Source organism: Puma concolor, chromosome C1 (assembly GCF_028749965.1).
Source record: "Puma concolor isolate L17-30 chromosome C1, mPumCon1.1.hap2, whole genome shotgun sequence".
NCBI lineage: Eukaryota > Metazoa > Chordata > Mammalia > Carnivora > Felidae > Puma > Puma concolor.
In genome coordinates this window covers 219,951,606-219,965,566 of record NC_141674.1, presented here as the reverse complement: position 1 = coordinate 219,965,566, position 13,961 = coordinate 219,951,606, and the positions used below count along the sequence as shown (strand labels likewise).

General features: G+C 57.5%; 2 protein-coding genes across 3 annotated transcripts in view; both read right to left on the bottom strand.

Annotated features, from left to right (window-relative positions):
• Position 1: 1 nt before the first annotated feature.
• Positions 2 to 2,268, bottom strand: PRLH (prolactin releasing hormone). Of its 2 annotated transcripts, XM_086715299.1 has the most exons (3): positions 2,205 to 2,268; positions 643 to 800; positions 2 to 244 (listed from the first exon to the last, which is right to left on the bottom strand). In XM_086715299.1, the coding sequence occupies exons 2-3, from the start codon at positions 740 to 742 to the stop codon at positions 114 to 116; spliced, it is 231 nt and encodes a 76-aa protein (XP_086571425.1). In that variant the 5' UTR covers positions 743 to 800; positions 2,205 to 2,268; the 3' UTR covers positions 2 to 113. The 2 variants fall into 2 exon arrangements, with proteins under 2 accessions (XP_086571425.1, XP_025786347.1); XM_025930562.2 differs by lacking the exon at positions 2,205 to 2,268 and having other exon boundaries at positions 643 to 896.
• Positions 2,269 to 11,514: 9,246 nt separating this feature from the next.
• The window catches only part of MLPH (melanophilin), a 43,598-nt gene continuing 41,151 nt past the window's right edge, over positions 11,515 to 13,961 (bottom strand). The window contains exon 15 of the mRNA XM_025912775.2: positions 11,515 to 11,919. Within this exon, the coding sequence (XP_025768560.2) occupies positions 11,893 to 11,919 (27 nt within the window). The 3' untranslated portion in view covers positions 11,515 to 11,892. The remainder of the gene's footprint in view (positions 11,920 to 13,961) is intronic.

Below are 13,961 nucleotides of genomic sequence, written 5' to 3'. Positions count from 1 at the left end.
ACAAGGCCAGCTGCTTTTATTAGGATTGAAGGGAAAGGAGCCGTGGAGGTGGTGGGGGGAGGCTCCTGGAATCATGTCTTCCTGCGCCGGGCTGTCCCCCATCCCCAGAGGGCTCAGCGCCTCCTTTCAGGGGGGAGCAGCCTGGCCGGTTCACGACATCCCGGGGGGGCTGCTGTCCTCCGGCCGAAGCGGCCCACGGGTCTGATCCTGCGGCCCGCGTACCAGGCGGGATCGATGTCAGGGTCTGGGAAGGAGAGAGCGAGAGCTTGTGCGCGGGCGTCCGCTGTGCGTCCCCTGGCACGTGCGTGCCGTCTGTCCCCGCAGGTGGCAGGCCAGGTCACTTCTGGGTAGTGGGCAGCTTTGGGAAATGGGAACTCAAGCTACGCAGCCACCCCTTCCTCCCCCGCCCCCCCAAGGGTCTCGTGCCAGGGGCGGGGAAAGCCAATGAGCCCCTCAACTGTGTGCTGCGCGCGGCGGCAGGGGCGCTGGGAAGCAAGTGACCAGGCCATTCCCTGGAAAGGCCTGGCGAGCAACAGGCCGCACCCCTCCCAGGGCAGGGGCACTCGTGGTGAGCCACGGTTCCTGGGGGTGGAGGGGGGTGGGGCGGGTGAAGGAGGCTGATGCCCAGGGTCGGGCACTCACTGCGGATCTCCATGGAGTGCGGGTGGGTTTGGCTCGCAGCCCCCCACAGGGCCATTCCCAGCAGCAGCAGGCCCAGCAGCCAGGCCTGCAAAGCCTTCATCCCTCGGCTCCTGGCTCAGGGCCGGCTGGAGGTGGGATCCCACCCGGGAGGGCACGACCTGGGCGCAGGGCAGGAGCAAAGTTACGTTACACACCCGGCAGGGCGGGCGGCCACAGAGGTAGGAGCCTTAGAGAACGCGAGCGCGGCGTGCGCGAGCGAGTGTGTGCACGCGCATGTGAGTGTACATGCGCGCGCGCGCATGCGTGGGACCGCGCGCCTGTGTAGGACACGAGCGCGCGCGCGTGCGGTCACAGGCCCGTGCACGTGTGAAGAGTGGGGTGCACGCGCAGCCGCCCTCCGCCGTGAGCCGCTCTGAGCTGCGCTGGAGCGGGCCTGGGCCACACCCGGCTCTTTGCAAAGCGCGTCGCCCTCCCCGGGGCCTCATTCTGTGCAGCGAGCCTTACGTGAGGCCAGCACGCGTGTGTCAGCCTCTGACGGGCTCAGACCCATTTGCACCACCCCCGTGTCATCGGAAGGAACTGGGGAGGTGTACACGCCGTGGGTGTAGAGAGGTGGGCTGTCTGGGAATGGCCCCGGTCTGTCTGTCTGTCTGTGTCAGGGAGCCGGAGGGACTGGAGCTCTCTACCGCTGTGTGCACCCTGTGCACACAGGCGGGGGGGCAGAGGCGAGCAGGGTGTGGGAAACTGGCCCCCAGGGTTGCTGCAGAGGCCCTGGGCGCAGGGGGCGGTTTGCCTGCCAGGGACGTGGCCGGGGGCTGGGGGTCCCCGGTGCAGGCTGCTTTCCCTCACTCAGCCCAGGACTTCCCGACACCCAGTCCATCGTGTCCCCACAGGTCAGCTGGTGGTCAGGCTGTGGAAGAGTCCTCTGGTACCCTGCCATTGTCGGGGGACCTGGCCCTCCTCCCGCACGTGCCCCCGCCCTCGGCACTTGGGGGGGGCATCAGAAGGCGCCTGAGCACCCTGTGTGTTCTAGGGAGGACCCCTCTGCCGACCTTGACTTTCCAGGTTGCCCAAGCCCCATGGAAAGCGCTCTTGGTCTGAGAGATTTAAAATGCCCACCTCTCTGTTGGGGTGTCACACGCGGGGTGGGAATTGGAGGACACGGAGGTGCCACCACGAAAGCAGAGTAATGTAGAGACCCATCTGGATGGGCTGGGCTGTTGCTGCTCCTCTGGGTGGGACCCAGGCCGGTGGCTGGCCTCATAGGAGGGGTAGGACGCGTCCTGGCCCCTGGTCCCCAAGGACCTGTTTCTCTTCCGCCTGGAGATTCTTGCCTCCAGCCCACTGGGTTTCCTGCTCCGCATTGCCACAGGGGCGCAGGGACAATTCTGCCCTTTGTCTCTACTGTGGCCAATGCTGGAGCATCGGAGCTGGGCAGGTGGGTGCCCCTCAGACACACAAACCCCTGGCTGCAGGGAGACCCTCCTGCCCCAGCCCTACAGGGAGGAGAGTGACAAGGAAGGGGCACAGAGAAACAGGGTGGGGGTGGGGTGGGTACTCACCGCGGGTCCCCACGAGCGTGCTGCGCGCGGCGGTGACCCAGGCAGGGCCAGCTCACCCCCTTTTATAACCCGAGGAGGAAGCAGCCCACCCCCCAGCTGCTCCCCACCCCCCCCGCCTCAACCGCATCCCCCTCCCTCCCAGGGTGGCATTGGGACAGAGTCTCCGCTTTTTCTTTTCTTTCTTCTATTTTTTTTTTAAACTCATCAGCGACGTGATTTGTCCCTTCCTGGGTTATATAATCTCATTTGGGTCGAGTGGTTTTAAAACACATTAGCCTTCCTTCTTCACACCGGCCTTTGGGCTGATGGCAAAGTCTGTGCCACGGGCGGGGCAGCGTGGGAGCACTGCGGTCACAGAAGGGTGACGGGAGAGGCTGCCGGGGCCTGACCCCGCTTCCCAGGCCTCAGTCCCCTGTCTGTCCCCCACCTGCGGGGTCTTCACAGCTGCATTCATCACATGCAAACCAGCGCCGTCCTGTTTCTGTAACACACAGAATGCTTCCTCCCAGGCTTTCCAGTTTCTGTCACTACTGCTTAGAATGAGCAAGTTTACTGTGATTATAAAAGAAATGTATTAACTTTCACTATAAAATAAGAAACAAGTTTGTACTAAAAAACTGTTTTGAAAGTTTATTATTTTGAGAGAGCGAGAGCGAGAGAGAGAGAGAGAGAGAGCGAGAGCAGGGGAAGGGCAGAGAGAGGAGAGAGACAGAACCCCCAGCAGTCTCCTTGCTGTCATTGTGGAGCCGGACGTGGGGCTCAAACTCAGGGACCCAGGGATCACAACCTGAGCCGAAGTCAAGATTCAGATGCTTAACCGGCAAGCCTCCCAGGCTTCCCCACTGGCTGTTTCCAGGCACCCCTACTAGCTGGATTTGCTGTGCTAATACTTAGGGTTTTTCTTGTCTGTTGTGTTCGATTCTCCTTTCTCACACGGTCTTTGTTCTGTTTTGAGGCTAAGGTTTTGCTAACCTTACAAAAGAGGAGGGGCCCTTCCCCCTTTCCTTTATTCTGTGAAGGAGTTTGAGGAAGGACACGAGTTTGGGGCTGTTTGGGGGAGGGAGAGGGCAGGGCTTGGTGCTGATAAGAGGGGAGAGTGGGGGGGTGGGGGCTGGGGTCATGGGTGGGGGGCTTCCTGGCTCCAGAGCTTGGTGGGCTGAGACAGGAGCCCTGGGGACAGGGCAATGAGTTCAGTGGCGGCAAGTGTTTGTGGACCCTGAGGGACAGCCCTGTGGCTGCTTTGTGCATCCAGAGCTCCTCAGTGGGGCCTCGGCCACGGCCGGAACATGGGTGTGAACAGAGCCAACGGCTGGGCAGAGGGTGAGCTCACCAGGGAGGAGCGGGGAGTGGGGAGGAGGGCAGAGAAGGGACGGGATTGGGCAGCAGGAGGAACCCAGGGATCAGCCCGGGGGAGGAGGCTTGAGCGCAGAGGGGCGGGTGTGAGGGCGCCTCCCCACGGGGCCCTTTGCTGGGCCAGCTGTGGATGATGCCCCACCCTGTCCTTTAAATGCCCTGCACACGAGAATTCAAACCCCTCCGCTGTCCCGGCCCCCCTGCTTCTCCAACACACTCTTGTCTGCCGGGGGTCGGCAAACCTTTTCTGCAACGGGCCAGACGGTGAACGTATCCGGCTTTATGGGCTGGGGTCTGTGTTGTAGCTGCAGGTGAACTGAACCTGAATAGCTAGGGCTGGGCACCTGCAGGGCTGTTTCACAAAACCAGGCTGCTGGCTGGATTGGGCCCCCGGGCCGCAGTCAGCTGCCCCCTGTATTTCTAGCGGGCAAATTACTCATTATAGGTGAGGGCCAATGGTCCACCATTGAGGGAGGCCCTCGGGCCCTGGTGGGGAGACCATAGTCCGATTTATGAATCCCACGTGTACGAGGTCGCTGGGTCACTTGCACGGGATCAAATGACCTGCTCCCCTGCTAGTCGAGGCAGATCCCGCCCTAGGCTGGCAGCACCTATGAGGGACATGGCCCTGCTCGCTCCGTCACTTTGTGTCTGGAAGATGACTGTGACCGCTCCAGGGAAATAGAACTGGGGCTGAAAAGCCCGCCGAGAGGTTCACGGTCAAGAGGGAAGCCTCAGAAACGTCATAGGGGCATGGCTGCCCCTGGGCCCCCCTGGCCCTGCCCTCCCTTCCCGAGGCTGGGTCTTGTGTCCCTCCGTCCTGACGGAAAGTTCCGTGCGTGGCTCATACACTCGCCGTCTCACCTGGGCTGGTTTGAGTGGGTTCTGCTCCTTGCAATGAAAGGAACCCCACACTGGGGAGACCCTCATGAGCGGACCCCTCTCTTGGAGTGAACTTGATGGCTTTGAATTCTTGGAACTCTTACCCTCAACCAGGTGGGTTCCCGGGCATACTCAGCAGGGAGCACGGTGGTGGGTAGCTGTTTGTGGTTTTGGTGTTTGGACCATAATGGTGCAGTGGGTTGAAGAGTGTCCCTCAGAAATTCACGTCAACCAGGAATCTCAGAATGTGACCTTGGAAATAAGATCTTTGCAGGTGCAGATGGAATCACGTTAAGATGAGGTCGTGCTGGAGTGAGGTGAGCCCTAAATCCAGTCCCTGGCGTCCTTAGAAGAAGAGGAGGGACACACGGAGACACCAGGAGAAGGTGCTGTGAAGACAGAGGCAGAGACAAGTCAGGGACAGGTGGAGGCCACCGGAAGCTGGGGCAGAGGATGGCACGGATCCTCCCTCAGAGCTTCCAGAAGGACCCGGCCCTGCCGGCACCTTGACCTTGGCCTTTGGCCTCCTGAGCTGTGAGAGAACACGTTTCTGTCATTCTCAGCCACCTTGCTTGTGGTGCTTTGTTACATCAGCCCCAGGAAATGAATGCAGGAGTCCGTAAGCGTGTCTGAGTGACTGATGAAATCTCTCTTTCTGGTACTTATTTCTAGAAGACACGAGTCTTTGTGGTTTTGGCCTGTGTTTCTTAAACGTGGGCTCCTTCTGGAGTCCTGGAAAAATGGTGCACAATCTGATTGCAAGGAGGTGGCCGTGGGGACTGGGAGCCACCAGAGTCCTAGCTGCAGAATGACCACGGTGTGTGTGTGGGGGGGGGGGGGGGGCTCCAGTCACTAGCAAAGCTGCTTCTGATGCAGAAGTTTTCTGAAAATCCAAATTCTTGAGGACTTTTTAAAAATTATTTATTTTTACAAAAATTTTCTTAAATGTTTATTTTTATTTTTGAGAATGAGAGACAGTCAGAGGGTGAGCAGGGGTGGGGCAGAGAGAGAGGGAGACACAGAATCCGAAGCAGACTCCAGGCTCCGAGCTGTCAGCACAGAGCCCGATGCCAGGCTTGAACTCGTCAAATGCAAGATCGTGACCTGAGCCGAAGTCAGACACTCAACTGACTGAGCCACCCAGGCACCCCAATCAACTGCATTTTTAAAAATTTTGTATTTTATTTATTTTTTTTTGAGAGACAGAGCACAAATGGGGAGGGGCAGAGAGAGAGGGAGACACAGAATCCGAAGCAGGCTCCGAGCTCCAAGCTGTCAGCACAGAGCTCGACTCGGGGCTTGAACTCATGAACTGCAAGGTCATGACCTGAACCGAAGTCGGGCGCTTAACTGACTGAGCCACCCAGGCGCCCCTCTTGAGAACATTTTAAAGGACTCATCTTTAATTTAGAAAGCTGTTTCCCAGGTCTGTGTCAGGGAAACACCGCTCCCAAGAGCTGAGGTCAAGTTTTAATGAGAGATGAGCGGTGGTGGGCGTGTCTTCCTCCCTGAGGGGACAGTGGCTCTGGGAACTCTGGCATCGCACTCATCATCATCGGAAATGACGTTCTCCATTGCTTGTATGTGACTCCCATCCAACTGGGTTCTGGGTATCCGGTGTGGGAAATATCAGACGTGGCTTTTTTGTAGGAACTATGCCTTAGTCAGGGTTCTCCAGAGAAATGGAACGAAGTGTGTGTGTGTGTGTGTGTGTGTGTGTGTGTGTGTGTAGAGAGAGAGAGAGTTTAAGGAACTAATGCGATTGTGGGATTGGCAAGTCTGGAATCTACATGGCAAGATGACAGGCTGGGGACCCAGGGAAGAGACGATGTTGCAGCTGGAATTGGAAGGCAGCGCTGAGGCAGAATTGTCTCTTTCTCGGGGGACCTCCTTCTTTCTCTCTTAAGGCCTTCAACTGATTGGATGAGGCCCACCCACACTACGGAGGAGAATCTGCTTTACTCAAAGGCCACTAATTGTAAATGTTAACCACATCTAAAAAAGCATCACAGCGACATCTAGACCAGTGTTTGGCCAAAAGTCTGGGCTCCAGGGCCTAGCCAAGTTGGCACCTAAAATTAGCCATAGCCATGGGGCAACATCCGGAGAGGGCTTCATCTCCTTGCCAGTAAACTAACCTGCGGGAGTTTTAAGTTGAGAGCAAATAACGGATGGACGTCTGGAAGAATGAGCAGGGTTGCTGGTTGAGAGATGATGCTCTCTGTTCTGGTTTCCGTAGCTTATCCGCGTTTTCTGTTTTCTTCCCAACAAAACACAGAGATAGCTCGTACTGCTAATAGTATTAGTAATAATCTAATAATAATTCTGTGCAAAAACAACTTTGGTGCCACAGGTCTCGTGAGCACGCTTAGAAGTCACTCGGCCGGCTCACGTGCAGGCTGTGGAGCGTCTGGGGACCAGAAGCCAAGTGCACAGGGATCCTATTGTGCCTTCGGGGTGGGTCTCCGGCCCCCGGTGAAGCGGCTTCTTCCACACAGCGCTGCTGAGACTTACAGAAATCGCTGCTGGCTAGAGCACCGCCGTGGAAGACCACTGACCTGAGGTGGTTCGGGTCGATGCGCTGGGGCAATCGCCTGGAAGGTCATACCCTTCGCCGGGCATGTGGCAGGAACTGAGCATAAGTGGCTATCTGGGCCTGGACCGCCATGTGTTGGGCGCTAGGTGATCTGAGCAGAGGGCCTCATGCTGCCTATTCTAAGCTCACTTTAAACCATGAAGGATCCAGGGCACCTGGGTGGCTCAGTCGGTCGAGCGTCCGACTTTGGCTCAGGTCATGATCTCGCGGTTTGTGAGTTCGAGCCTGAGTCGGGCTCTGTGCCGACAGCTCGGAGCCTGGAGCCTGCTTCGGGTTCTGTGTCTCCCTCTCTCTCTGCCCCTCCCCAGCTCATGCTCTGTCTCTCTCTCTCTCTGTCAAAAATAAATAAACATTAAAAAGAAAATAAACTACAAGATCTGCACATTCAGCTCCTCATGATGCTTCTTTTCTTTTCTCTGATAAAGAAGACTGTTGGAGAATAAAACTCTGGAGAAATATTTTACTTTTTTATTTAAGTAGGCTTCATGCCCAGCTTGGGGCTTAAACTCACGGCCCCGAGATCAAGAGTCACATGCTCTACCGACTGAGCGCCCCCGGAGAGATGTTTTCAACGCTAACTCTAATACCCACTTGGAGTTGTAATGAAACCACGGACTCCTCTCGCTCTTGGTTGGAAGCAGCTGAACACCAGGGTCCCTGGTCACCCACCTCCCCGTAATCAGCTTCCAGGAAAGGTGCTTCTGGAATGACCGTCTGCTAGGAAAGGGACTTGGGAAAGCTCTTTCAAAGAATGGAATTTATTATATGAAAACGACCACCTCTTATTTGCTGCCATGGGGAGCCAGCACTCAGCTGTCGGCGTGGGCACCCAGCGAGCTCTGTGGATTAGACACCAGTCTGGGGAGAGTCCCACTGCGAGGGGGCAGGAAGCGCTTCCCTTGGTCAGCCCTTGGGGACACAGCTGACTTTCGTCTCTGCCCCCCGTTTGACTCCCAGGGAAGCCCTGCCCCCAAGCAGGGCTGCGGCCTCAGGGCTCTGTCTGGAGTGAGCCACAGCGTTACCCCTGGAAAGGCCAGCACGAAGTGGGCAGTTCGGGGGCACTTTGAAATTGTAACCGTGGCGACAGCCACAGGGAGCCTCCCCTCTCTCTGAGTGGGGAACGCTGGTCCTACTCAGGCTGTCCACATGCCACTGCCTCTGGTGGGGGACGGTCAGTCGTGCCTGGGAGCCTCCTGGAAACCGGCAGTCTGGTGGCTCCGTGGCCGTTCCTGGGTGCTGTGCTGGCTGCCGTGGACTCCACGGGCGTGGGCCTGCTTGTGCCCGAGCCCCCCAGGTCACTGCTCGGTGAGGCCACACGCACAGCCATTGTTCCTGAAGCTTTTCTACCACGTCTGGGCAGGCTGGGCCGTGGACCCTCGATGCACTCAATGCACCGTCTAGCCCCTCCCAGTCCCCCTTCCCTGAACTGGTGGGACAGGAGGTTTACTTGCACAGAGTGGGTCCTCTGGCCTTGAGTGGGGCAGTGAGTGCCAAGTGTCCTGCTGCTGGGTGATGTGAGAACAGTCACGGGGCGGGGGGGATTCTATGAGGATGGGGGTGCAGAGGACAAGGGGGAGCGTGTGGCAAAGCCAGTGGACAGGACGGGGAGGACGCCTGTTGTCCATGCTCCTGGTGGCTCTCGGAAGTGAAGCGTGTGCCTGAGCCCAGGGCTCCCTGGGAGGCTGGGAGGAGGCCGTTCACGGGAGCACGTGCCATGACCTTCTGCTTTCCCCGTGCTCTCTCTTAGGGTCTGGCCGGGGGAGGGGGGGGTGTTCCACTGATCTCTCTGTCAGCGTGATTATAATGTAGCTACAGTGGGCTGAATGGTGGCTCCCCAGACTCCTATCCTAACTCCTAGAACCTGTGGATGTGACCCTATTTGGAAAACGGGTCCTTGCACATGTATTTAGTGTAAAGATCTCCAGATGAGATTACCCTGGATAATCGAGCTGGGTCCTAAATCCAAGGGCAAGCGTCCTCATGAGAGAAGGGCAGAGGGAGACTTGGGAGACCCAGAAGGCCTCGTGAGTCCTTCCCGTGAAGGGTCAGATGGTATACACTCAACTCTGTTTTCGCAGCACAAAAGCGACACAGACGATAAGGTGGCAGGTGGGCGTGGCCAGGTTTGTGGACCGAGGCCTAGAGGCTGGGCAGGCGACCTGAGGAAGGAGGAGCTTTGGAGAAAAGAGACGGGGCCGGCTTGCCTTGGACAGGGGTCCCCCAAACCCCCAAACCGACAGGCCTGGCGGATCCCAGGCTGGGGCTCGTTTGGAAGGCACGGGGATCCCTGTAGTGAGGTTCACGGCCACCCTTCTGACTCCCGGGCTGCCCCCATGCACGGCACGTGGAGTAGCTGGGGCTCCCTGGGGACGCGCGTTCGTTCACAAGTCACAACGAAGGTCTCGGTAGAGTAACGGAGCACCGGCCATGGAAGCGAGAGCAGAGACAGCACGGATACGACAGGACACAGCTGTAGACCAAGCACACGGATTTGTCACGAGACCAGGGACAAGATCCAGGCGTCGTGGAAAAGAACTGAGTGGCAGTCTTTGGCATAAAGGTATATTCCCAACAGCCAGGTTCTCCCGACAGAACGTTGGGGTGAAGGAGAAGACAGCCCCAAGCCCTGGAGTGAGCTGCTGGAAGGCTGGGGTGGACATTACTGGGCACAGCAAGGGGCTGGGGGCGGTGAGGCCAAGTTCGGCCGGAAGGGGGACCCTGAGAAGCTGGAGGAGGGGGTCGCTGGTCTCCGGTGTGGAACTGGCTGCACTTGCAGCCCACAGGTGCGCAGGGCCGTGGGGCTCGATGGGGGTTGGAGAGGAGCTTTGGAGGGGTGGAGGGACCGGTGCTGGGGGCTGGGAGGACGCCCGCCAGATCAGCACAGGTCAGCGGGCCTCTGCGGTGCCGCTGAGTGAATGAGTGAATGAGTGAGTACGTGCTCTCGCTCTGATGGCGCTCAAGTCGGCAGTGGAGGAACAACGTGGCCAATGAAGTCCTCCGGCAGGAACAAGTAAAGCAGTACCTGGGACCCTTTGTCCCTATTACACGAACACTCGGGGACCCACGGCCAGCAGACCGTCTCTTCTCTAGCTCCTAGGAACTCACGTTGACTTTGATTTACTTTGTGGACAAGGAGAGGTGTACCCCCCCCAGTTGATCTCCTTTCATTTGCAGGAAGCTTTTAATCGTTTTTAGCACTGAATTCGGAGCTACGTATGTGCACCAGCTTCCATCCAGAGAAGGGGCCTCACGTCTGTCTTTTCTGCAGACCCCAGCATAACCTGAAGCCCAGTCGTTCAAATTGATTTCTGAAACCCGCGGGCGGGCCTGGGGACGGCGTGAGCTCTGCGGCCGCCGCCTTTGGGCTCAGTGGAAACACAGAGCTGGCGGTCCAGGGTCCACACGGCGGTGGGCGGGGGTGGGACTCTGACCCCCGTCAGGTCAGAAGACAGGCTTCTCCACCTGCCTTTCGTTCCCTTCCGTCCCCGAGCAGTTTAAGAGAAAAAAAGTTCAAGCTGGCCCAAAGTCACTTTAGAAAGTATCACGTGGTAGCCTCTAGCTCCCAGGGCTGGCTGCCTCACACACAGGGCTCTGTGTCCCCTTCTGCAAAACGGGCTTAAAAGCGGGGCGCCTGGGTGGCCCGGTCGGTTAAGTGTCCAACTCTGGATGTCAGCTCAGGTCACGATCGCACAGTTGGTGGGATCGAGCTCCACGTGGGGCCTTGCGATGACAGCGCAGAGCCTGCTTGGGATTCTCTCTCACTCTCTCTCTCTCTCTCTGCCCCTCCCCAACTCATGTTCTCTCTCTTTCTCACAAAATAAGTAACCTAAAAAAATTGGCTTAAATTTAACCCAAGGAGTAAAGAGTCTCTGGGAAGCATGTAATGATGCTCAGTTGGGGGGGGGTGCCATTACCATTACTATGTTCCAGGGCAGCCCCAAGGGTCCCAGTGGGCTCCCCTTAAAGCTGGATAAGCCACACAGATGCCCAGAAGTAACCCCGAATCCCAGGCTGTCCTGGTGGAGGAGCACTCGGAGCTCACCTACAAGACTGACGACAGGTGGGCAGCAGGCATCAGTAAGCGGTCCTGCTCCCCTGTCCCACTGGATGCCACCGCAGGAGTGGCAGTGCCGGCTGGAACCCGCCGTCCTGCCTGTCTAGAGCCCCAGCGTCCACCTCTCCAGCAGGTCCTCTGTACCTGCACTTGGACATCGATCAGATGCTCACCAGCTACCACGTGCTTGCTCTGCCCTTGACCCCAGTGGAATTTCTCCTGGTCTGTGAGCCACAGATGAACTTGCAGAATAGGTGTGAGGGGCGGGGGGCGGGGATCAATCCCTCTCTGTCAGCTGGCCATGAGTTCAGTCACTTGCCTTGACGCCCAATTTCCTTGTCTGACTGCACACACGCGCACACACACACGCACACACACACCTGCTCGTGCTCCGGTATGGTGTGGGGCACACACATAGCAGGTGCTACGCGGAGCCAGCCCTTTACTGTCCCAGCCAGCAGGGAAAGGGCTGAAAGATGACACTGAGAACATTCTACTTTGTGTCCTTCAAAAAGTTGAACACGGTCCTAAAGGAAAGAGTGTCAGCTTAGATGTTTCTCATGGATCAGAGCAGGCCGGCAGGGGTGGTGTCGGAGGGCGTCAGGGAACGTGGGCGAATAGCTGAAGGTCTGACGACGGCAGTCCCCTCGCAGGTGGGGTTCCATTATGGACGCTGTTCCGTCGCGTCTCTCGGCTGGACTGAGTGCAGCACAAAGTGCACGGCAGGCGGAGGAACGTGATGGCTGAGGTGGAGGGAAAGCCGGGGCTCCGGGGTCGCTCCGTCCTCTTCTGACAACCCCCCTTCAGGGCCGCTGGGTCATCACGGGTTTCTGCAAAGCACAAATACGTGTAGGCGTGGCTGTGCACAGCTGGGTGTACACACAGACATGTGCGCACAGGCATGCACACACATGCACACACACGAGAGTGCACACAGGCATACAAGCGTGGGCACACGTGCACAGACATATGAGCATGTACACACGCACAGATGCATGAGCGTGCGCAGACGTGCAGAGAAGTGCACTCATGCAGACACACGAGGGTACACACATACAATACACATGAGCGTGCACACAGATACAGACGTATGATCATGCACAGACACAAGCGTGCACACACGAGCATGCACACACGTAGACACATGAACATGCACACACACACGCGGCACACGTGCACAGACACACTAGTGTGCACACACAGGCACATGAACACACACACATGCAGACATATGAGCACGCACAGACACACGAGCGTGCAGACATACGAGCACACACATACACAGACACACAAGCACGCACATATGCACACACAGGAGCATGCACACAAGACACATGAGCGTGTACACACGCACAGACACGCTGGCATGCACACAAGACACACAAGCACGCACACGCACAGACACATCAACGTGCACACAAGACACATGAGCGTGTGCACATGCACAGGCATGCCAGTGTGCATACACACAGACACATGAGTGTACACCTAAGACACACGAGCGTGCACACAAGCACAGACATACAAGTGTGCACACACAGGCATATGAGCGCACACGTGCACAGACACACAAGCGTGCACACGCAAGCATGCACACACGTAGACACATGAACATGCACACACACGCGCGGCACACATGCAGATACACTAGTGTGCACACACAGGCACACGAGCACACACACATGCACAGACATATGAGCACGCACAGACACACGAGCGTGCACACATATGAGCACACACATGCACACACATGAGTGTGCACACAAGACACACGAGCGTGTACACACGCACAGACATGCCAGCGTGCACACAAGACACACAAGCAGACACATCAGTGTGCACACAAGACATACGAGCGTGTGCACATGCACAGACACATGAGTGCGCACATAAGACACATGAGCGTGCACACACAGAGTGTACACAAGACACATGAACATGTAGTCAATCCCCTTGGGGGTTTTTACACAACTGGTCTACCTCTGTTTCCCCAGCTCTGAAGCTGGGTCAGTGGCACTGGCCTCTCATCAAAGGGGGTGAGTGGACGGAAAGTATCTGAAAACTTAAGGCTCGGAAATACAGGGAGGTATATTCTAATTTGAAAGCATTTTAGGTTTTCAATCCCTGTTGGCAAGTTTCTTATTAATGGTTATCAGCCCTCCGTCGGGGACGGCCATGCTCCAGCCACAGTCCCGATGCCTCCTTCTGGTGAAGGTGAGGCCCACGGGGCGCCTCCGTTCTTTGTCATTGTCCCTACACACGGCCCCGTCCCCCCGTCGGTGCGGCTTAATGACAGCCATATCGCCCCCATCCCCATCTGCCAGCACGAGGCTCACACAGTTAGGGACAGCCTTATCCCTGTAATGGGGTATCGCTATCATGAGAGGCTTTGAAATTCTTTTTAAAAGCCAGAGTCCATGGAGAGAATAAGTCACCAGTGGGGGTGGGGGTGCAGAGCCATCTGGGCCTTGACTGTGACCACTGGCACCCACTCATCACGTCCATCCCCAGGACGTGGGCGTGGCCTTGAGGTCCCAAGAGATCAGCTTTTCTGAGCTGTGACAGTGCCATGTTTGCGATGTGCCGCTGGGGTCGCCTTGACCTCTCTCCCACAGACCTGGGGACAGCCTGACCCCAGCATCTGTACATGCGGTTTGCTGAATGACCTTTACAGCACTGGTAAGCCGGTGGGGCTATGAGGACAGTGTTCTCACTGTCTCCTGGACACTCCCTTCCCCCAAGTGTCCTGTTTCATGGAGGATCCCCTCCCCCTCCCCCGAATGTCCTGTCTCGTGGATGGTCCCCTCCCCCGAGTGTCCTGTCTCATGGATGGTCCCTTCCCCCGAGTGTCCTGTCTCGTGGATGGTCCCCT

Bases quoted from the DNA above. Each gene is read 5' to 3' on its own strand.
- PRLH (XM_086715299.1), bottom strand. From the start codon at position 742: ATGAAGGCTTTGCAGGCCTGGCTGCTGGGCCTGCTGCTGCTGGGAATG. The intron at 245-642 runs GTGAGTGCCCGA...TCTCCTTCCCAG, and splicing joins GCACTCCATGGAGATCCGCA to ACCCTGACATCGATCCCGCC.